General features: G+C 33.5%; 1 protein-coding gene across 4 annotated transcripts in view; it reads left to right on the top strand.

Annotated features, from left to right (window-relative positions):
* Nucleotides 1-24,997, top strand: part of LOC111053995 (KH domain-containing, RNA-binding, signal transduction-associated protein 3) — a 290,245-nt gene that overhangs the window by 28,942 nt on the left and 236,306 nt on the right. For all 4 annotated transcript variants that reach the window (XM_039443016.1, XM_039443017.1, XM_039443018.1 and 1 more), the window contains one exon: nt 12,519-12,726. In XM_039443016.1, the coding sequence (XP_039298950.1) occupies nt 12,519-12,726 (208 nt within the window). The remainder of the gene's footprint in view (nt 1-12,518; nt 12,727-24,997) is intronic.

Below are 24,997 nucleotides of genomic sequence, written 5' to 3'. Positions count from 1 at the left end.
ATATATAGAACCATCGAAAAAAATTATTTCGGGGCTGTTTCCTGAAAAACGACCATTTGACTGGACTATAAGTTGTTATCCTATTATAATAGCGAGCAATTTATGTATATCTGTTTATATTTTTCTATTTCTATATCTGGTTATCTGGCTATCTGGTTATTTATGTTCAACGGATCTCGGAAACGGCTCTAACGATTTTCACGAAATTCGGAATATAGTAGGGTTATGTTATCAAAATTCGATTGCACTAGGTCTCATCCCTGAGAAAACTCTCTGAAGGACATGAAGAGGATAATTCATCCTTGGAAAAACAGATGATGATTTCGTCTGTGAATAAATCACAGACGAAATATATTTTTCGTAGTGAATAAATCAAAATTCGGGTAACAATTTTTTTTTTAAACAAAATTTAAGTACCAATTTTGGGCTGTGTCTGTTAGTACTTCCCCAATCATTTTAAAGAAATGATTATCAATGAAATAAATCTGTTTATCAATGAATAAATAACGAACAAAGCTCGGTGCCCCGATATTTGGTATTAATAGATAGAATTATTTACAAAATGTACTTGTTCAGATGATATCTTTATTCCAAAAACCAAACCATTTGAAGATACATTATGTTCGACTTGTGTTATTTACTCCTGTAATGTTAAAAAGTAAATACTACCAACAACACAACATCAGTGACAACCTATTCCAATTCATGATAAATATCGGGGCACCGAGCTCCGCTCTAGAGTACCTACAAGAGTATATAAAAATTATTACGAAAGAAGAAATTATAATAAATATTCATAGTTCATACAGAAAGGTTCTATCTAATCACAGTGGATTGAGATTGATTCGCAGAGGAATGCAAAAATTTCTCTCACAAAAACATGTTAAATTTTAATCCTGATTCATGTCACGTGAACCAAATTACAGGAGACAATCTCAAAAAGATAGCTTATCCGATTGGTTCTACTGGAATTAATCAGGATTAAGATTTAACCGGCTTTTGTACAACTGTCACTAAGTACCTGATTGAATTATGTACAAAAGTTCAACAGCTGAGTCATGATTTTGTCTCAGTCCCACACACATGCACTCGCTCACTCACTTCCATCATCAACAGAAGCCGAAATTATCAGCTGTTTTTCCAAGGATGAATAAATTCTTTTAATGTCCTTCAGCGAGTTTCCCCAGGGATGAGACCTAGTGTAATCGAATTTTCATATTATAAACCTACTATGTTCTGAATTTCGTGAGAATCGTTAGAGCCGTTTTCGAGATCCGGTGAAATACAAACATATAAACATCTAAAAATTTAAACATCAAAACATCTAAACAGAAATTGCTCGTTTAATAGTATAGGATTTAGAATACCTAAACTTGCCGACATTATACAGGGTGTTTCAGAAGTAGTGTCGAGAATTTTAGGGTATTGTACCTGGATGCTAGGAGACTACAAATGTCATAATTGAAGTGTCCAAAACTCAGCGGTTATCCTTATAGCTGCCATTTTGTTTTTTTCACTTAAAAATTTTTATCTCAAGAACGAAATGTTGTATTGATCTGAAATTTGGCATGAATATTTATGCTATGAAGACTCAACTATAAAAAATAAAAAAAAAATTCTTCGTTGAAATGTTTCAAAATGGCGGCCATTTTAAATTTTTGATGGCGAATATCTCGAAAACCGTCCATTTTACAGAAAATTTACAAGATACAAAAAAGTTAGCAAATTTTTTCACAATTCCAATGATACCTAATTTATCAAGATTGGTCGAAGAATAACAGAGAAATTAATTTTTTTCGTACGGCATGCATGACCACTTTTCACCATTAAAAGATCAATATTAATTTTTTAATTCCAGATGTATTTAAGATGGAGCTTTGAAACTCGGTATGGCTCCATATGGGCAAACAGATGATTTTACAATGGTTTTCAGATGATAATGTTTGTCTTGTAAAAGTATTGTTGTTTCATTAAAAGTAAAGAACCAGATGTAGTGCTTCCTATTTCTTAGTCTCACGTTTCCTAGGTCTTATTTCTATCTTTAATTTCCAGTTTCAATATTTTCTTACGTTGCTTCTACACAAATATTTAATTATTGTAATGGAATTTAGTTCGCTGGAGTACACCGATATTCACTTCATGTATGGAGCAGCTCTTGGCAATGCGACCGAAGCAAGAAGAATGTATGCAGCTGCATTTCCAAACCGCCGTCTCCCTTCCGACAAGGTGTTCACAAGAACTCACAATCGGCTGAGAGAAGTTGGTTCATTTGAACGGAACAGGGTAATTGCTGGTAGGCCTCGAGCAGTTCGAAATGTTGCTTTTGAAGAGGAAGTATTGCAGAAATTCGATTTCAATCCTAGAACGAGTACGAGAGCAGTTGCAAAGCAAATCAATTCAAGTGCTTCTTCTGTGTGGCGTGTACTAAACAAGGAAAGACTTCACCCCTTCCGCTTTCAAAAAGTTCACTCATTGGTTGAACGCGACTATGAGCCAAGAGTAAACTGTGCCCGTTGGTTTCTTCAGCAAGACATTATCCAACCAAATTTTCTAGAAAATGTGTTATTTACCGATGAGTCCAGCTTTACAAGAGAAGGAATCTTCAACTCTCGCAACAGTCACGTCTGGGCCTTAGACAATCCTCATGAGGTCAAAGTGCGTGGTTATCAGCATAGATTTTCGCTGAATGTTTGGACGGGTATCTTAAGTAATCGCGTGATTGGACCATACATTCTTCCTAATCGTCTGAATTCTCCCACGTACATTACTTTTTTAAGAGACATACTACCAGAACTTTTGGAAGATGTGCCTCTTGCAAACAGATATAATATTTGGTTTCAACATGATGGTGCCCCTGCTCATTTCGGAAATGTTGTTACGGACTTTCTGAACATGACCTATCGTCAGCGGTGGATTGGGCGGGGTGGACCAGTACCGTGGCCCGCACGTTCACCTGACCTCAACCCTTTAGATTTTTTTTTCTGGGGCCATATGAAAGACCTTGTTTACAGCACGCCAGTAGAAAACGAAGAAGACCTTGTGGCAAGAGTGGTTGCTGCAGCAGGTGCCATTCAAGATGATGAAAATGCTTTTATAGCAGTTCGACGGTCCATGATTGAAAGGTGCAGACTGTGTAATCAAGTTGAAGGACGGCATTTTGAGCAATTGCTGCATTAGTATCAGTGAACCGATTTGAGTGAAATTAATATTTTTCAATGTAAAATAAAATTTGGAGGAAAGTTATTCTTGTATATTTCTGTAATAAGAACGATTTTCATGAAATAATAAAAAAAATTAATATTGATCTTTAAATGGTGAAAAGTGGTCATGCATGCAGTACGAAAAAAATTAATTTCTCTGTTATTCTTCGACCAATCTCAATAAATTAGGTATCATTGGAATTGTGAAAAAATTTGCTAACGTTTTTGTCTCTTGTAAATTTTCTGTAAAATGGACGGTTTTCGAGATATTCGCCATCAAAAATTTAAAATGGCCGCCATTTTGAAACATTTCAACGAAAAATTTTTTTTTTATTTTTTATAGTTGAGTCTTTATAGCATAAATATTCATGCCAAATTTCAGATCAATACAACATTTAGTTCTTGAGATAAAAATTTTTAAGTGAAAAAAACAAAATGGCAGCTATAAGGATAACCGCTGAGTTTTGGACACTTCAAATATGACATTTGTAGTCTCCTAGCATCCAGGTACAATACCCTAAAATTCTCGACACTACTTCTGAAACACTCTGTATATTGTATGAATAAAATCGTTCCAAATTTGTATGAATGTTTACCAAGATTGCTATGCAATATTCTTTTGCAATAAAGAATTATCAATGATATTATTATTCAACTTTTTATAAGTAACCTTAACATTTAAAAAGCAAATCCTCCCTTACTTATCTTTTAATATCCTATTAAAATATGTGTCATGTAGTTTTTCCTGATGTAATGAAGTTCTTTCTAGTCCTCCCGAACAAGAACGGGTGCACTGCTAGTCTCAAAAATAATATCAAAAAGATACTTTATTTCTATTTTGAAGAGATAAGAAACGATGGTATATATTTTTACAATATTATGAAAACAGAAAGAATTCCTCACAAGACCAAAGGTAAATAATGTCCTTTGGAAGATTAGAATGTAGAGGTGCGTACAGATATACGCGCCGCGAACATGAGCAATTCACTTTTAATCAGCTGATTATATTTATATTTTTACAGAAACGGTAAAATACAGATATAAAAAGCTTGGCATCAGCTGATTAAAAGTGAATTGCTCATGTTCGCGGCGCGTATATCTGTAAGCACCTTAAGATGTGAATTTTATTGTCATACACTGACTAATGTTAAAAACTAAAGAGTTGGGAGTTGGGGTACTTTGGGGGGGGGGGTCATTACACATGGATTGGGGGGGGGCATTACACTTGAATTGTGGGGGGGGCATGCGCCATTGGCCTTGGGGGGGCTGGGCAACCCTGAGCTAAACAATAAAAAACTTTTGATTGCAGTGACCCCGACTACTACAATATGAATAAACATTTGTACTTTTTATTCACAAAGTATTAACAAACAAATATATAAGTTATATTAAATGAGCTCACGGTTAGTACTCAAGTTTGTCTTCTTCTGGCCATGCTACAAATAAATGTAGGTATATGTTTGACATTTTGTTTTTGTAATCTTGTTGTCTATCAATTGAGAAAGTTTCCAATGTGATTTTCTAAAGCAATAAAATTCGAATTTGAAAAAAGAATTATCAACAAACTTACATGTGATTTAACCAAAGAAAATCTCTGTGCTCTGTTCTAATCGGAATGTATGAGACTCCATCTTCTCTATACTTATAAAAGGCTAAGCCCAGACAGACTGAAATCACACCACAGCCCAAACTACTGAGCCTAGAAACTTGAAATTTTGCACAACTATTTATGGTAGCCTGAAAACATCCACTAAGAAAGGATTTTCAGGAATTTGCCCCCTGAGGGAGCTGGGGCCCCCCCAAAATTTTGTACTTTTCAACCGCTCATTGCACAGCAAAGTCATGAGGAACTTTTTTGTTCAGCTACAAAAAAAAATTAGATCTATGCAGAAAAATTCCGATCAGGAGCACAGGGGGGTCCAGGAGAGGGCATTTTTCGAAAATTTTGATGTAAAATCACACTACAGCTGAAACTAATTGTCCTACAGACTTGAAACTTTGCACAAATATTCTTCAAACATGCTAGACGCGCACTAAGAACGGATTTTGAGATCTTTTGCCTCTAAGGGTTTCAAAGGATGAAAAAGGATCCTATTAAGTAAGGTTATGAACATGGTAAGGTGAGTGCCATATAGAAATGAGATAATTTATTTATTGGCATGTGATATTCTAACATATGTTGTAATAATCATTGGAAATAACAAAATAATATTATAGAAATTCAAAAAAGAACATCTGTTCTATTATTGCTTTCTACCTGATTCTACCTAACCTCAATAATATTGCTCTGATAATTGATAAATATGTTTAATAATATTATTATTATTGATATAATAAAAGTATTGTTTTAATAATCAATTATTTTCATTAATATAATAATAGTATTGTTTTGGTAATCAATGAATATTTTTATTTTCACAAACTCTGTATAATTTATAATGGTGAATGTGAAACAGCTGCATCAAAGAAATTATCTCAAAAACATATGTTTAGGAAAACCATAGTTTTGAACTTCGTTTTCCTGATGCAATGTATAAGCCTACACGTGGCATGTATGATTAATTTTTCAGCTAGAACAGTTTTTGAGACTGCTAAATAAACGTCTACAGTTTTATCAATGCTGTATCGGCAATATGAAAACACATGCAGTTAATATGTCTTTCAATAAAGGTGTTGATATCTTCATGATAATCATTCTCTACCATATTTATTTAATTAAAATTTCAAAATTATTCAAGCCTTGATAGAATGATTGACTCACTGTTCAGTCAGTCGAAAATTTTAATATTGAAATGAGGGGTATTTTGGCAAGCTGAACAAAAAAGTAAGGTCTTATGCACCTTTTTGATATTATTTCTTCAAATGAAAAATGAGTTTTGTGGGTTGTCAAAACTCCCCCTGAAAGAGAACTATTCATTTTATCCTATCTTTCAGTAAAATAACAATGATTTCTGCATTTAGATGATATGACCTACACTTTAGTTTTATATAGGGTGATTCATAATTATGGTAAAATAATACGTGATAGTAGTTGAATTTGATACGTGATAGTAGAGGTAAAAATAAGAAAAAAAATTCATATAAACATATATCCATAAACGCTTCATTAGCGAGCTATACAGGGTGAAAGATTTCGCCCGCAATTCAGTTCGTCTGGTGAAATACACAAATGCTGAATTGTTTGGCGACTAGTTTTTGAGAATTTTATGCTGAATTCATATGGAAAAATATCTGAAAAATTTAATAAAACTAGTCTGGAAGCTGTAGTGTGAGTAGTTTTTGAGAAAAAAGTTGAAATATGCAAAAAAATCCAAGTAGAAAAACACAGACTTCTACGTTTGATGCCCAATAACTTTCTTTAATGACCAGTGAACAAATAATTCCTCGCAATAAAAATTGTAGAGAATTTAATTCTGAAAAGAATGATGTAAGCTGTGTAAACTAAATTTAAATAAAAGTTGGATAAAATGTATTCTTATGTAGTACATTACACCACAAAAATTTGCTGTTTTATGAGGAGAGAACTAATAACTCATAGGTTAAAATGAAATGATAGGCAAACTGAACTGGCCAAGCATACAACAATGGAACAAACACGTGGCAATAAGTTCGCGCTTTTGATCCACAGAAAATTAAATTCGATCAGCTGATTGATAAGATTATTTTAAGCTTTCCAATGATTACAACATATGTTAGAATATCATGTGTCAATTATTTCAGTTCCATGTGGCGTTCACCTTACCATGTTCATAACCTTACTAAATAGGATCCTTTTTCATCCTTTGAAACCCTTAAAGGCAAAATATCTCAAAATCCGTTCTTAGTGCGCGTCTAGCATGTTTGAAGAATATTTGTGCAAAGTTCTAGGTCTGTAGGCCAATTAGTTTGAGCTGTAGTGTGATTTTACAACAAAATTTTAGAAAAATGCCCTCTCCTGAACCCCCCTGTGCTCCTGATCGGAATTTTTCTGCATAGATCTAATTTTTTTTCGTAGCTGAACAAAAAAATTTGTCATGACTTTGCTGTGCAATGAGCGGTTAAAAAGTACAAAATTTTTGGGGGGCCCCAGCTCCCTCAGGGGGGCAAATTTCTGAAAATCCTTTCTTGGTGGATGTTTTCAGGCTACCATAGACAATTGTGCAAAATTTCAAGTTTATAGGCTCAGTAGTTTGGGCTGTGGTGTGATTTCAGTCTGTCGGGGCTTAGCCTTTTATAGATATAGATAAGCCTAGTAGTAAGCTTCCCAAGCTGGGGAACTCGCTCGAAATGCCGCTGATATCTGGTCAGCTATTGTATTGAAAGCCGTGATAAGTCGAAATAAATCATTGAAGTTGCATTGAGTTCCCAACTAAATTTTTCTTTGCATGCAAAGATTAAATCAGCTGATCTATTATCCGTAAACAATAATTGAATAGATCATTGCAGATTGCATGCATTCAATGATCTAGTTGGGAGCTGATTAGCAATTTGTATGATAAATGAATCATTCGTGAGTAATAATTAAACGATTAAAAATAGTCGAGCTAATATCATGAGCAGATTGATTCCCTTTCACTGTATACAAAGTTTCACTGGATCAGTGATCAGCTATCATGCGAGTTATTTACAATTAAGGAATGAGAAGTTTTGCAATCGAATGATGGAATGATAAATATCAATAATAAATTTCACACTCTCATAATTGGATGATTTGATAAATTTATTGAATTACTTCTTCAATCACAAACTGCAATATTCAATGAAAATTTCAATACCTTATTGACAACTCGTAGTCGTCATAAGTCGTAAACATTAAGATGGATCCAATACTAAACATCAGTCATTTGTAATATTACAAATTTGAATACTTGAATTTCAGTCTGTGATTATCATCTTTAGTAAGGCTAATAACAATCTGACAATAGTGTCAAAAACTCCATGATTGATGTGTTGAAATAATAATTTGAAACTAATCTATTAAATGAACTTAAATTTATTGAATGACCTTTCTCTCCATTTATTTTTGCTGAGGTGTCGTCGAGAATACGCACGTTTCCATGTACATGTAGAACGGTCGTCGGGGCGAGTGAGGCTAGTTTCACACTCATTCGGTTCGTTTCGTTTTCGGTTTATTTTCGGCAAATTCCGATAAGTGTGAAACGGTATTCCGGTTTGAATTCGGTACCGAATAGAAACCGCATAGAACTGGACGCCCACTTGACTCTAATAAATTCCATCAGGTTTCAGTTCGTTGCTAGCGAGAGGCTACTTTCACACACTTTCGGTTCGGTTCGGTTCGTTTCGTCTTCGGTTCGTTTTCGGCGAACTCCGATAAGTGTGAAACGATGATTCGGTTTGAATTCGGTACCGAATAGCAACCGCATAGCACCGAACGCCCCCTCGACACGAATAGGTTTCATCATATTCGAATTCGTTGCTAGGGAAACAGGAAAAAACAAAGTCTTTTACACACGCTTGCCTTTTTTGTTTTTATTTTAACCTGATAGCGTGATTATCTGTTTCAAGATTTTCCAAGTCAAAATAATATGGTCAATTCATTTCTGTAAGTTCACAGGAACATTTTTTCTCAATGAATAGTTTCCTAAAAATATATGAAAGACATAAATTAAAACTCAGGAAGAATTTTTATTTTTTATTATTTTTCCACGAATATTACTTGATTTCATCAATGGAGAGAAGAGATGAAGTTTATATACCATGTGTCAAAACAAGGAAAAAATTTTCAATTTAAAATAAATAATCTCTCTGAACATCCAAAATTAACATAATCAAAAATAAACTATTCAATTAATTCACAATTTTTAATTAACTTTAGAATTTTGTTGTTCAAGAAATAACATCTTACAATTTAACACCAGCTGTTTTATTTAAATATACTAGCATGAACTGTGAAAATCCAAACACAGCTGTGTTTGAGAAGAAAATACCTAATTAGAACCGTACGGATTGAAACCTGATATGTATGAAAGCCTCATTTGTTTTCGGTAACGAACTGAACCGAACCGAAAACGAACCGAACCGAGTGAAACCGAATGCGTGTGAAGCTAGCCTGATCCATCCGTTGTGATGTATTCTAATGCTTCAGTTATCAAGCAATGGCTCGAATCGAGGAAGCAGGTTGAATAGAACCAGGCTATGAACGAAGATGTAAGATTAGGTTCACAGAAGTTGGTAACCTCAACCCACCACCCCTCATCATAAAACTTAGAATGAATGGCCAAGTTCCTAAGCTCTTTGAAGTTGTCAAAATCCGGGGACTCGACTACCTCGTCTCCATATATTTTCTTTTGCCAACAACCAGGAAAAATCTTAAATGCAAAAATATTCCTTTTCATTTTTAGAAGAGGGTCAGTTTTGGGCTAAACCTGTTTTTTCATCCAACTCTTGTATGATTCATTTGTTTATCAAAGAATAAACTATTGTGACTGATGCAAAAAATATAGAAAACTTAGTCTAATGGAATAAATAATTTAATTTGAAGGTTTTTATTTCTTCCTCAAATTAGTATTGGTCCATGTCATCCTCCATATCCTCCAACAATGAGAGAAAGAGAAGAATTCATCGCATCAATTGTAATAGATCATTTTTCGAAACAGCTTAGTAAAGAACAAGGAGGTAAGTCTGAAATTCTATTTTTCCAAAGTTCCATTTTTGAAGTTCTATAAGATCTAATTTTCATACTTCAAGTATTTATCCAACAATGAAGCAGTAAGCTAGCAGCTTAGAAAATATTTGGCATTTTATAACTATAAAATATCAATTTATTGGAAATCGAATTTAATTCGATTATTCAATTGATACTTATGAAGTATTTTCTACTACTATATGAGCTGCGAGCAAAGACACAACTTGATGATTTTTCACTTTTTAGGTTTTTTATACAATCACTTTTTGCTATTAAATAACGACTTGCAGTCCGCCATCTTCTTGATTGTCTTCTTGGTTGCTTGGTTAAGAACGAATAGCATTAAGATTTTATACAATAAATGAATTAATCACTCACTGTGACAACGAGAAAATCTGACTGTTAGTCGTTTTTTTTCAATAGCAGAAGGTGATTCAATAATAAGCAGTTCGTGATGGAAAACAACATTGAAGAATTGTAATATACAACTCTTAACACTTTGATATTTGGACGGTTGGAAAACAAGAAAAGTTTACTGACTTATTATTATCATTGGACTTAAAAAAAGATGAGATAAATATTATAGTAAGATTCATGATTAACGTCTATTAAAATCAATTTTTGTCGAATATATATATATATATATATACATATATAGTTTATATAATTCCATTTTTGAAGTTCTTTAAGATTGGCAAATGGTACTATTTGATTGTTAATGGTTATTGGTATGGGTTGGGCCCTATTGTTGGTGAAATTGATATGAACTGATTTTGCTTCATTGAGTTCAATCTTCCATTTTGTTGTCCAGTCTTCAATTTTTCTGAGAGATCTTTGAAGTTTTGCTGTGGCACTTCCAATCTTGTCATCTATAGCTAATATTGCTGTGTCGTCGGCAAATGTTGCTATTGTATTATTCTCGAGACATGATAGATCACTTGTAAACAGAAGATAGAGAATCGGCCCAAGAACACTCCCTTGTGGTACTCTCCTAGTCCAGAATAAGAATCTTCAAGGTTCATTCTGAAGTATCGTACAGTTAAATATGAATGTAAGATGTCTGTGAATTGCTTTGGAAGTATTTTTTTCAACTTATTAATTAGTCCTCCAGGCCAGACTCTATCAAAAGCTTGACTCACATACAGAAATGCTGCTTTTCTTTCTCTACTTCATCCAGTGTAACATGTCTAAACTCTTCGCTCTCCTGAATAAAATCTTCTTCAATTTCTGCTCATCATGATTGTGTGGTTGAAATGTGTTTACCAGATGATCAGCAAATACTTGAACTTTTTTTGTATTGTTTCTAGCTCATAAGCCATCCTGTTTCTCAATAACTGGTGGTGCATGCTGAATGAGTCTTTTCAATTTCCTGGCTGCCTTCCAGAGAGAGTAGTCGGTGCTTCCATCTCCTGTTAGATTTCTAAGATAATGATTCATTGATTCATTCTTAATTTGTTGGATTTCTCTTCTGAGCTGTTGAGTTAAATGATTAAGTTGCCTTTTATCTTGTGAAGTTCTTGTTTGTTGCCATTTTTCCCCAGCTCTCCTTTTTTCAGCTATCATTTCCCTCACTTCTGTTGGGTAGCTATTTGATGCTACTTTGAAGATAGAAGATACTTTTTTCTTGCTTGTCTAACTCATGTAAAATGAGCTTCAGCACCTGATTAATATATCCCTCCATATTACCAAACTGACAGCTATTTGAGTTTGAGCCTTTGTTTCCTACAACAGTCTGTGCAAATGTTCTTCTACTCAGAGTAGAAACACGAATTTCTAACTGCTTAGTATTTCTATCTCCAAGTTTTGTAGTTGTCGAATATAAATGAATATATGATCGTATTTTTCTGTCCGCGTTCAGGAGTTTATCTCTTCAATGTAAGATAAATAGAAATACTATTGTTATAGACCAAAACAACGATGAATATTCTAAACATGTGTGGAAAATGGAAGTGTATTATAATACGCATAATAAAATATGTATTTCATCACCACCTAGAATTTTTTGATAGTGTTTTCACAACAAACATTTTTTTCTTTTGTCATATACATATTCATGATGAAAAATTTTATTCAATATTCACACTGATAGTATTTCACAAATGAAGCACGTATCTCACCTACTTAAAAAGTAAAAAGTAGCCTATATAAAGTGAATTCACTAAAGTGAATGAAGAATTCATCTTACCTTCACTACTACATAAGAAGAGAATCTGAATTCAAGTATGTACACTCTTTCATTTTTGTTATACTACATTATGATGGAACAATGTCCAAAGTATTTTAAGAACATGCTTTTTTGTGTTATCATACAAACATTAAAAAATAAAATATTCAATTTGAAACAATTTCTCCAGCAGTTTTAGTAGCCTACTTGCTTTTATTTTAATGTAATTGCAGACACACTAAAAAGTTGAAAGTTTAATTGGTAACAAACGTGGAATTATCCTCACGCTAAAACTTTTTCCAATATTACATGTCATCCACCGTATTTGAGCATGCGCGGCAAGCATGCGCGCTCTAGCGCCAAAGCTAGGAAGCTCTAGCAAGTCACTCGTCCCAGAAGGCCAAGAAGCGATAGCAGCTGGTTTTGAGCGTCCAGTCGAGCCGAGAGTCAAGACAATACACACTGCTGTAGCTCTACTCATCTCAATCTATTTTCAAACTAATTTCGGGCACTTTGTTGGTGGTTGCAGCCTATGGATCAGAGAACAAACGGTAGTCAGCAGCCGAATCTGAACAGTGCCGAATCGCAAGAAGACATCCAGATGAAGAACGAAGCCGAAAACACGGAAACCACGCAACTGGAGGGTAAAGTTGGCGAGTATGTAAGAGAATTGTTGAAAGAAAAAGTTGCTTTGGATCCAGCACAGTGGCCCAACGCAATGCGGCTCATCGACCAAGGTATTTACAACTTTTTACTATATAATTTCACTTCTCTTACCGCATATTCTCACCACATGTACACTCTTATTCTTATCTCATAACCTTCAACTTGACCCCATGCTTCAAGGACTGTTATCAACTCGCAAAAATAATTCACAGTTCTGATAAAAACATTTCCGAAAGTATCTTAATATAACTGCACCTTTTCCGCCGATCTAATTGCATTGTTATCAGTTTATCTCACACAAAGACATGCACTTATTGAACACATGTGCTGCAAATTAACGCATCTATTACCGGCTTACATTTAACCTAATAGCCGGTGTTTATTTAAACCTACAATTTGATTTGAATTACTATGCCTGAGTTGAATGCAATTATTAAACATTATTAGAAATTGAATTATATGTTGTATCCAGACATTTTTGTGCTTTCACAATACTTAATTTGATTAATTACGTATTGTCTATTGGTAAAAATGTCTACTATTTTCATATGATACTATGTTGTTACTGAAGTGCTTATCACATGATTTTCTCAATAAATTGATATAATGACAACGCATAATTCTTAATAATAATAAAAAATAATGTTCATAAAAAAATATAATTATTATTATGATTATGAAAAACATATAATTAAGATAATAATTACAAATAATAATTAATTTCATGCTCATGAATAATACTTTTAGAAATTGAGGATTAATCATGGTTCAATTGCTCACTTGTTCATCTATGTATAGTATATTCTTCGAAATGTTATTATGGTCATTCATAAGATTATCAAATTATCAAGATTCTTATTGGATAAAAAATCAACAGTTTCAACTTTGAATGAAAATATAAGATTATTTTGAAATCAGGGAGGGAAGCTAGTTCACGCTGGCAGTTGGCCTGGAGGGGTGGGGGGTTAGTGTCAGGTTCAGCAATGATTAAAACGTATTATTCTGTTTTAGTTTAATATTAATAATAAATACTGAGGGTGAAGCCCACATTCATTATCATGAGCTTATTAATAGTATAGACTCTGTTTCTGGGATTAATATTGATTTTTTTTAGAATAAAGTATTAAGAAGTAATAATAAACAGAATAAGTTGATAGTATTCCGATTAGGCCGTTGTCTCTTATCATTGTCATCAGTATAGATACGACTTCAAAGATTTTTACTTTCTGTTGCCATTTTACTTTGACTGATTACTCCTTGAAGGTCCTTGTAGGTGTGACGTGAACTCTCATTGTTCCGTTACACCCCTCCATCCCTCCTTTCACTCATTCTTTTTTTAGCAGTCTGGGGCCCTAGAAGATAAACAGAATCTAGCATGTACTATACAAAATAACAAAAGCTCTTTCTTTCCTTTTCTATGATTCTTGGAAATGATTCTCCTTGGCAAAGTCCATCCAAGAAGAACCAGTCAAATGAAAAATAAAATAATGTATACTGATGTATAAAATAATGGATACTATTACTCAGATAGTGATAAGTGAAGTGGAGTTCAGCCGATGCTAAACATTTGCTGGGAAACCAGACTCTTTGCTCTAGTATCATTATCATTACAACAATGGTGGTACAGAAGAGTCGCTTCTTTATAATTCTACAGATGCTTGTTTCTGGAATTCTTGCATGTGTTTACACTTGAACTTTTGATGAAACGTTATCGCATTCTCAACACTACCATAAGTTCTTTAATCAATAGGAAAGTGAAATAAAAAGGCCAATGAAAAGTCTGATATCCTGATCAAAACAGGATAAGATTCATAATAATGTTGTACATTGTATGTACAATGTATGATGACTCAATTTCTAGTTTTTGATAATAAATTTTACTCAGTCAACGACATAATGTAATAAATTATACAAAGTATCAATTAAAGAATTGAAGAACAATATTAAGATAATATGCTAGATAATACTAATATTAAAAAATCTAATGAATATTAACACTTTCATTTTGTTGTTAATACTATTGCTAAGTGAGCTTGAGATCAATTGTCTGTTTTTTTATCTCACTTAACTAATCCTGAATATTATCTTCTTAATTTCCAGTTTATAATAATAAATTTTATTCAGTCTGTTGTTAATACTATTGCTAAGTGAGCTTGAGATCAATTGGCTGTTTTTTATCTCACTTAACTGATCCTGAATATTATCTTCTTAATTTCCAGTTTATAATAATAAATTTTATTCAGTCAACCATATAATACAACGAATTGAGAACAAAGTAACAACTAAAGATTTGAAAAACAATATTAATATAATATGATGAATAATACATTTCAGTAAATATTGAGAATCTAATGAATATCAACACTTTCTTTTTGTTGTAAATACTATTGCTATGTGTGGGCTTGAAATCAATTAGTTAATTTTTTATTTCACTAAACTTATCCTGAATATTATCTTAATTTGGAATAAAGATGTTAATCTTAATCTTAAAAGATCTATTTCGATAGCTGAATTCCAAATTTCACAGAGATCTAGCTCTGAATCAAGTTTTCTTAGCCTTCCCAAGTTCTACGTAACCAAGAAAATACACTTGCTAATGATAACCGCTACCGGTCATAGCGCCTCAGCGTCAAAGGGGTGAACCCTTACTAGATTTTGAAGGCCAACGAACTCAGCCCTTTGGTCAATACAGGTTCATCCCTAAGGTCACTACAGGTTCATCTCTTATGGTTCAGAGGGGAGGAAGCCTGGCATGATCGATCAGGACTTAGCTAGCCTGTCAGCGTATAAAACTGAGCAACAAGTATCTTTGCCCTTCTTGGAAATGGATTTTCCGGGAGCTCCGTGCTTTGATCAACCTATCTAATCAGATTCTCTGGTTTCGATTAAACTGTACTTGTCCCTAAGTTAGGGTACAACCACACTGGTAGCGAAGCGGAGTGGAGCGTGACGTGGCGTTGAGGAGCGTCGTGCACAATATAATGTTAAGTAATGAGCTAAAACACATTGGAAGTGTCTACTCGCAGAGCGGAGCGTGGCGTCAAACATTGGAACAAGCTGGTTTGCGTTTTGGAGCGTCTGCAAGCGGAGCGTTAGAGCGTCAACAAGCGAGTGCCCTAATAATGTATAATTGTACATACTGGTGGTCTACTCTTGTACATAATAATGCATTTGTTCTACCACATTCTCCCACCATTCTACACTAGTATATTTGATCTTTGTCCGAATTCCCCTGTAATGTATATTATTTGATTGTTAAAAAAATTCATCTATTGCACTTTTAAATCAAAAGTAAGGCTATTCTAATCAATTTAATTCATATTTCTGTGATAAATGGTTATCTTGATGTTATTATAAGTCTCTCTTCAGCAGATATTGGATTCATCCAATTAGTGACTTGTTTTTCCAAATCAGGCTTCACTCTCGTCAAAATATAATCAAAGATTGAAGTTCACATTCGCATTTACTCAAAAAACTCATGCTTTCTTAACACATTAAACAGATGGTGATATTCAACAATAGTCGACGACTTGAATTAATTTCATCAACCCACTCTGTCCTAGCAGGCTGAGCTATTAACCAATACATTAAGTAATTATTCTCACAAACTGGACATCGCCATTTTCTTAGCCCTTGACGCTTTACGCTCAGACGATTCCTGTGTGTATCATGAACGCTCTGACCACGCCACGCCACGCTCCGCTCTAAAACGCAACGTCACGCTCCGCTTTCAGTGTGTTTGTACCCTACGTATCTGACATATACAGAGTTGGTGGAAAGCTTGGAAACAGCTGAATTCTTCTTTTACAAGGGGAATTTTACGATTGAGGATCATATTTGATTAAAAAAAACTACTTTTCTGCATCAAAATTTGGTCCGCCATCTTGGAACCGACATTTTTAATCTAACTTCATTTTTTCACATATGTCATATGATACATGAATACAGAATTTCAAGAGAAAATAAATGGTGAAAACCGCACATCCATATCTCAATCCGTTTAATAGTTATTTACATTCAAATACAGAGTGATTATAAAAGGACTTTACAACTTTCAAAGCACATAAATAACAGGGTTTCATTTATTGAAATCACTTACAGAATTGAAAGATGTGTTATTTTGTTACAAAACTCCTCAAGTTCAAGGTGTGGGTGTTATTTTGATTCGATGTGACAGCCGTTGGTAATGCGACATACATACAACCAATAATCGATTTCTTGCCACACTAGAAAATCTAGAAAGAATCAAAGCTATCAAATAAAACTTCTCTAAGTGTTAGTAAACACTACAGTAACTTCTACTGACATATTCAGCACTTTGAACAGAAAAGTTTGATCTGTCAGAATCAATTATTTCAATTTTGGATGATTTGTTAGTATCTTTGAATGTGAATTACTTTTAAACGATTTGAAATATCGATGTGCAGTTTTATATATTCATTTTATCTTGATATTGTGTATCAAAGTCATGTATCATTATGATTACCTTTTAATTTTAGAAAATGAAGTTATTGGATACAAAATGCCGGTTCCAAAATTGCGGACCAGAATTTTGAAGTGACAGATAAGTTGTATTTTCATTGAAATAGGATCCTTAATAAGACCTATCGTCAAATTCCTGCTGCAGAAGAAATATTCAGCTGCTTCTGAACTTATCACCAAATCTGTATACAAAATGTACAGTATATAATTTTACTATTTTCCGCATGGTAAGGTATATCAATTGCGGTTATAAATGTACGGCAGCAAAAAGGCTATGAACTGTTGAAGCAGAATTTTACTAAAGTACTTGGAACCTTCACTAGTAGTTCTGTGAACAGTAGACCTCGCGCAGTTATAAACCGCAGCCTCCTGTTATACTGTCCATCAGAGTAAATCCTGTCTGTATGTCGTGTCGGCGAGGTATCGGTGTGAAAACGGCTAATGGCTGTTGGGGTTGGTGTATCAAGAATGCTAACATCAAAAGCTAATCTCCTTCAAGACATACTGGCAACAGGACAGCCCAAGTTCAAAGCAGAGGAAGTTCGAGAGACAATACTATGATATTTTAGTTATTAATTGCATGCGCTATTGCACGCAATCAATAGTTCATTTATTTATTTATTTATTCACAATGGAGACAACGGGTTTCCCAAATATGTCTCATTAACAATAAAAATTGTACAGATACAAATAAAGAAAAAAGTTTAATAAAAATTATACGAACTTATGCAATAATAAATAATACAAACAACAAAAATACAACCTAATTCAAAAATGAAAAATACAAAGATTTCAAATACTTATGAAGAAAGTAAAGATAAAACAAATTGAGAATTCAAAATTCCAAAACTTATAAAAATTAAAAAATATGATAAGAAAATTAACAAAAATTTTTTCAATAGAATAAATAACATTTTTAACTGAACGACGTCCCAAACCATATGCACATCCTCACTGATACACCAACTATTTATTTAATCAGATTATTCTCTCAAGATTTAATTGTTATCATATAGCCTAAAACTTTCCGGAATTTAGCCCGAGAAAAGCAGAAGACATCTAGGCGGCCAGACAAGCTGTTATAAGTTCTTTGCATCCTATTTAATTAATAGTGCATGAAAATAGCATTCAATGAGGCATGACATTTATAGTCTACACAGCTGCTGATTTCTTACCAAGTTACATTGAGATATTGAATTGCATGCGTCATGGCATGCGATTTATAATCAACTCGACAGCTGATTTATGATGAATAATTCTATAGTCTGATTTTTACTCTGAAATTGGCGTATGAAGGAGGCTCCTTTTTCTTTTTATATTATCCTTGAAATGCAAAATTTCCAAATGCAAAATTTCATGAAACTCTATTACCGCGTTTCGCCGTAAATGCGCAACATATAAACATTTAAACATTTAAACATCTAAACATCTAAAGATCTGAACATCTAAACATTTAAACATTTGAACTTTTAAACATTTAAACATATAAACATTCAAACATTCAAACATTTAAACATTTGAACATTAAAACATTTGAACATTAAGAGAAATGCCAAACCGTCGACTTGAACCTCACTTCCCTCGGTTAATTATTGGTCTGACGATGATAAGAAACTTGAATTTATTATTGATTTTATACCTTAAGAGTTTATTCGTTGTTACTCGAAATTTTTCAAGAAGAATTTGTTGATTTTCTATAATGAGTAGAGAATTGGTTAACTCTATCAGCATGTGTTTAACAAGCTTGCCCGTATTTATTGAATGAAACATTTAAAAAAATTCAAAAACCAATTATTACATATAAAATTTCAAAGTTAAAATCTGTGTAAAATGAGTTGAGACTTAGCCCTCCATCCGAGGAAATTAAAGGATTCAATGTCAGAATTGGATGTCAAATATCATCCCCGATATCTTAGTAGTGCTGAACAATTTCAGTGTTGAAGGATTAAAAGAAAATTCAACTTTTATGATGAAATTGAAGCATCGCGAAGATTTGTTTCTCTTTTGAATCTTCTCTCAGAATCATGGGACGTCGTAATGCATGATAATTTCATATCAAATTAACGGGGAGAAAGTCTCATTTCTGTTGGTTTCTGGATCATTTCTATCCGACCTGTAGTTGTTTTTCAATTAATGATTATGTTAGTCAATGTCATGACATTTCGAGCAGAAAACATTAAATTTTCGACATGCTAGATACTTTTTGTTTCAAAAGATAAATGGGTGGTGAAAGTGAGAACGTTTCTTATAAATAATTGAAATTATTTTTCCAATTGTCAAAGGTACTTGGAAGAACGTATTCGGCCTCTCAGGAGTTTCAAAGTCCAATTCTGACGTTAAATTGGAAATTTAGGAAAGTTGCGATTCTACACGAATTGACAACCTTGTAATTCCTTTGGATGAAGGGCCAAGTCTCAACTTATTTTACACAGACTATAATTGAGTGTGAGCGAATCAATAATAAATAAAACGCCAATCAGTTTTACGCAGAAATTAAACAATTCATTTACTCAAAGACTTGATACATTTATACTTTACGTTGAAAAGCGATTTTCCTATGTTTCAGTTTTGCAAATTCGTTGATAATGTTGTCTGTGCCCATTTCGCTTAACAAATCATTCTCAATGGCAATTGTTGCCAGTCCACACAAGCGGTCCTGACAAATGGTGGATCTGAGATACGTTTTATCACTTTCAACTTGGAAAACTTCTTTCACTACTTGCTAAGGAAACAGAGAGCGTCAGAAGGTTTCTTAAATAAACAAAACCATTTGGAAATGTGTCCATATAATCATTTTTTGTTATATATGATAAGGCCGCACATGGAGAACCAACCATACAGAGCTCAATTATCGTACAGGTCGCTCAAAATTATCAAACAGGCGACGGAGTGGGGGGCGTCTGTCGGGTGAGTCCAAGTAGATGACAGAGGGGTGCTCAACAGACGAGTCCAGTTATTATTTGGGAATAGAAATAAATCAAGTAATGGAAGTATGCACAAGGGTCCCACCTGGAATATGATTCACACTAACTCCTTTCCAGTACTCCTACAATTTGGCAATTGACTTTCAAACTCTAGTCTCCTTCTAATTCTAATACTGAACATTGGAGAGCGCTTAGGCGCCCCCTTTTGTTGGCGCCCTACGCGACCAGGTACTTTGCCGGTCCTGCCTATAATTGAAAATGATAATACAATAATAATGTAGTAAGATACATTTTGAAGAGAATAGAACAAAGACATTTCATCAGTAGTGTACTATGCTTGAAACTGGATAGCAGTCTTACAGTTTATAATGACGAAACTTGAACTTGAACTTTCAATAGTAAAAACACATCCTGCTTTTTTGGACACGTTATTCATTATCAAAATTGAGGAAAATGATAGTTTTTGGTCAAGCCTGTTGTTGTATCCCAATCATAATATACATGTGATCTGTAATTGAATCCACATATAAAATAGAATGAGAAAATAAAATGACTATAGTCTTACTAATATAGTCTTACTAATATTGGGAGGAAATATCCCAGAATTGATGTTGGGAGGAATAGATGAATAAACACGAACCCTTTACCATGCTTGGAAAGTGGAAAGCACTAACAGTTAATAGTCTCGGTCAAGTGGAAACACGTGAACTTAGTTGTAAACACGTATGTGCTCTGGCAAACGAGTTAGAAAACATTCCGTCAGAATTTCCATTGGTCCAGGCAATGAATGCTCAAAAAAGGTTATAGAGGGAAAATTTGGGAAGACAATTTTTGACCCCGCAGTTCTGTTCAGGGTAGTGACAAAGGGTAAACATATCAAAAGTCCCCACCACTACCCCCTGTGCTAAGGGGGTGGGAGTGGTTTAAAGGTACCGATTTTTGGATTCTCGCATAAAACTTAAAAAAACTATTTATCTTAAGGACTTGACTGTCATATAACAAATTATTCTAATTTCTTTATATCTCCTCTAGTTTCGAGATATCCGCTCTTGAAGGTGTGACATTTTTGAACATGTTCGCCACCAATATTTTTCTATTTTTGGTCTTATAACTTTCCAAAAATCGATGAGAAAAATCCATGCTGAATATGAGCCTATAGAGCATTAAATTCTCTTCAATTTTATGTATAATTTCACACGTTTACGAATTTCCCTACACCTTTTTCAGCAGCTTTAGTGTTGAGTGTGAAATCTCTATTTTTGCAACAATAGGCCAATTTTTGACAAAGGAATTTGGAGGGAATGTTTTAAACACAATTTTTAACTTTGCAGCTTTGTTGAGTCTAGTTGGGAGAAGAATATATCGGAAATCCCCATTCCTAACTCATGTGCCAAGGGGATGATGGTGGTTTAAAAGTTGCATTTTGCAGCGTTTTGCTTCCACGCTCATATCTTGAAAACAATGCGTTTAACCGACATAACTAACTTTTTAAAAAACTGAAATAGCTTCTTAAAAATGAAGCTTGATAAATTCTCTACGCGTTTTGTTCAGTAGAACTTTGTGATATTCCCAACAGTTCCCGAGATATCCGCTCTTTAAGGTGTATAATTGTTAAAATAACTGGTTTTATCAAATTTTCTACTCTTTCAGGGCTCATAACTCTCCAACAATACATCATAAGAACTGTTTTACGAGTTCTCGAGATATCCGCTCTTGAAGGTGTGACATTTTTGGGAAAAACACGTTTGCCACCAATTTTTTTCTATTTTTGCTTTTATAACTTTTTAAAAATCGACGGGAAAAATCCATTCTGATGATGAGCTTATAAGACATTAGATTCTCTTCAATTTGATGTATTATTTCACGCTTTTACGAATTTTTCTACACCTTTTGTATCATCTTTAGTGTTGAGTATGAAATCTCAATTTTTGCAACAATAGACCAATTGACAAAGGAATTTGGAGGGAATCTTTTAAACAAAATTTTTGACTATGCAGCTTTGTTGAGAATAGTTAGAAGGAGAACATATCAAAAGTCCCCATTCCTAACTCATGTGCTAAGGGGATGAGGGTGGTTTAAAAGGTGCATTTTGCAGCGTTTTGCTTCCACAAATGCGTTCAACCGACTGAAATAGCTTCTTAAAAATGAAGCTTGATAAATTCTCTACACTTTTTGTTCAGTGGAATTATGTGATATTCCCAACAGTTCCCGAGATATTCGCTCTTGAAGGTGTGTAATTGACGAAATAACAGGTTTTTATCCAATGTTTTACTCTTTCAGGGCTTATAACTCTCCAACAATGCATCATAAAAACTGATGCTTATCGTAGGTTTGTTAAGCATTGAATTATCTTTGAAATGATGTATTATTTCTCTATTCCAAGTTTTCCTCTCATTGTTATAGTACCTTCAATGTAGGAGGTGAAATTTTCTTTGCTGCAAGTGTTGACTCAGCGGTTCCACACCTTCAACAGAGGGGATAAAGATGCGCACTTTTGCTATATTCACCTACTAACTAGTCCAAATCAAGCTGCAAAGTCAAAAATTGTGTCACTGACACCCCCTTCAAATGTCATGGTCAAACGATCATTTGATGCAGCAATGAAAATTTCACCCCCTACATTGAAGCTGCTATAACAATGAGAGGAAAACTTGGAATAGTGAAATAATACATCATTCCAAAGATAATTCAATGCTCGACAAACCTACAATGAGCATCAGTTTTTATGATGCATTGTTGGAGAGGTATAAGCCCTGAAAGAATAGAACATTGGATAAAAACCTGTTATTTCAACAGTTACACACCTTCCCAAGCAGCAAAATAATCAGTTGAAAGTACTTTAAAAAGTAATTTTAAATCACTTTCAAGCACTTTTAAATGATTGTACAATGATTTACAATGCTTTAAGTGGACAAAATTGTGATTTATAAACTACTTGAAAATCATTTGAAATTACTTTCAAATGATTGAAAGTAATACTGGTCTGCTACCAGTAAAATGAGAGCTGCTATCCAGAGATTGTCAGTTTGGTGTAAGGGTAAGCATTCCTGACTAGCAATTGGGAGGTACCGGGTTCGATTCCCGGGCTGGCAAGTAATTTTTGGATAGTAGTTCTCATCGAATTTCCATCTAGCTGTTAACCCTGTTGTCAATGTCTGCAGTAGCAGAGGTCTTCGGGGTGATGTACAGCATTTTATTTGGGATTTTCGTTGAATAATAATTATATATTAATTAGCATTTGAATAAATGCATTCTCTATTTTATTCCATCTGTCATTTCTAATGAATTACAATGCTTTAAGTGGGCAAAATTTCATCTGTAAACCAGTTGAAAACCATTTGAAAAGCACTGTCAATATTGATGGAATAAGTCCTTTAGAGTCAGTACCATATTGTTCATTCCATAACAGTATCGATACCATATCATTTGAAAGTCGTTTCCAAGCATTATAAAATAACTCCTATATATCAGTCTGATTAAGATCAATCTACATTACTGCAGGATAAACAAATTTCATGATCACCCAAGTCATCAAAAGCTATGATAATCCACTTAAAATATGTGATGGAAAATATATCTTCAATTTTATGTAATGAAACTTATAATCTATACATTCTAGAATAAAAAGGATATTTAGCTGAATGTGAAAAAATTACATTACTTCAAAATTAATGAATAAATCCTTTACTTGAACGCATTCACATCTTATACAGTATATTACTGGATTGGAATTAAATTTTCTTAATATAATATTATGATCAGGCTCAAAAAGTATTAAGACACTGTGCTTGCACTTCATGGCTGAAGCTCCAAAATCAAATCCTCTACTGTCTCGTCTTCATCGACTTCAGCAGACAGCGAGATGTTTCTTCTTTTCTCCATGTCTGTGAACAAAAATTAAATTGAATTTCAATTTCATCTTTACTTTATAACTTCTTGTACTAAAATTAGTAAAAAAAAAAAAAACGGAAGCATTTGCATGTAGGACTACAGCAGATCAAGTTCAACAGAAAACAAAATTGGAAGCTTTAGAAACTTAGTTATGTGCATTATCAATCAATCAATAATAATTATTAAGGAGAATGTCATCTGAATTCGGAAATAACATGTTTACTTTACTTATCTGTTGGAAATACAAAGTTATTGTCATAAGAGCTCGTCGTATTGAATTCTCTCAGTTGCTCTCCTAAAAATTTAATTTTTCACCTGTATTATTGTATTCCACTAGAATATTTTAATGACGACTCTGTATTTCAAATCAATAGAACAAAAGAATAGAATATCAAATCATTAGAAGTATCCAATCCGTCAATTTGAATGGGCATTTTTCATGTAAAAATTGGCTTTTGTCCTATAAAACTATGACCAAATAATATTTCTTCGACTAAGTCCAATCTTGAAAAATCATGATTTTAGTATAGCCTACTGTTAATTGTTATAGCCTTACGTGTCAATTGAAGTATATCAATAACTATGCAAGATATGAACTTTCATTTTATTCATTACACAAAATTGTTCTTCATCGCCTTCCATAATAATAATAATAATAATAATAATTTTTTATTGCTCCACAAGATACAATATAAATTTGAATAAACAAATAGAAAAAGGGAAGATATACCGTATCCAAAACAGTAAAATACAAATACTTGAATAATAATTATACACAACAAAACAACTATATTTTGCAAAAAAGGTAGGCAACCCCCGAGGTATAGTATAGGCTATAGTAGAGGCTTTAAAGCTTGAATAAAAGTTATCTCGGTGAATTCGACCTGATATTAATTATTATTGACTCTATCTATTTATTTGTTTCTCTTTATTGACGCGACAAGTATTAGTTTATTCGTTGAAAAATATATTGAGTATCAGTAATATAATATATTACAGGGCATATTATGTAGGCTTTAGCCTATATGTAATGTAATAAATTACA

This window comes from Nilaparvata lugens, chromosome X (genome assembly GCF_014356525.2).
Source record: "Nilaparvata lugens isolate BPH chromosome X, ASM1435652v1, whole genome shotgun sequence".
Taxonomy (NCBI): domain Eukaryota; kingdom Metazoa; phylum Arthropoda; class Insecta; order Hemiptera; family Delphacidae; genus Nilaparvata; species Nilaparvata lugens.
This window is presented reverse-complemented; position numbering and strand designations above follow the sequence as displayed.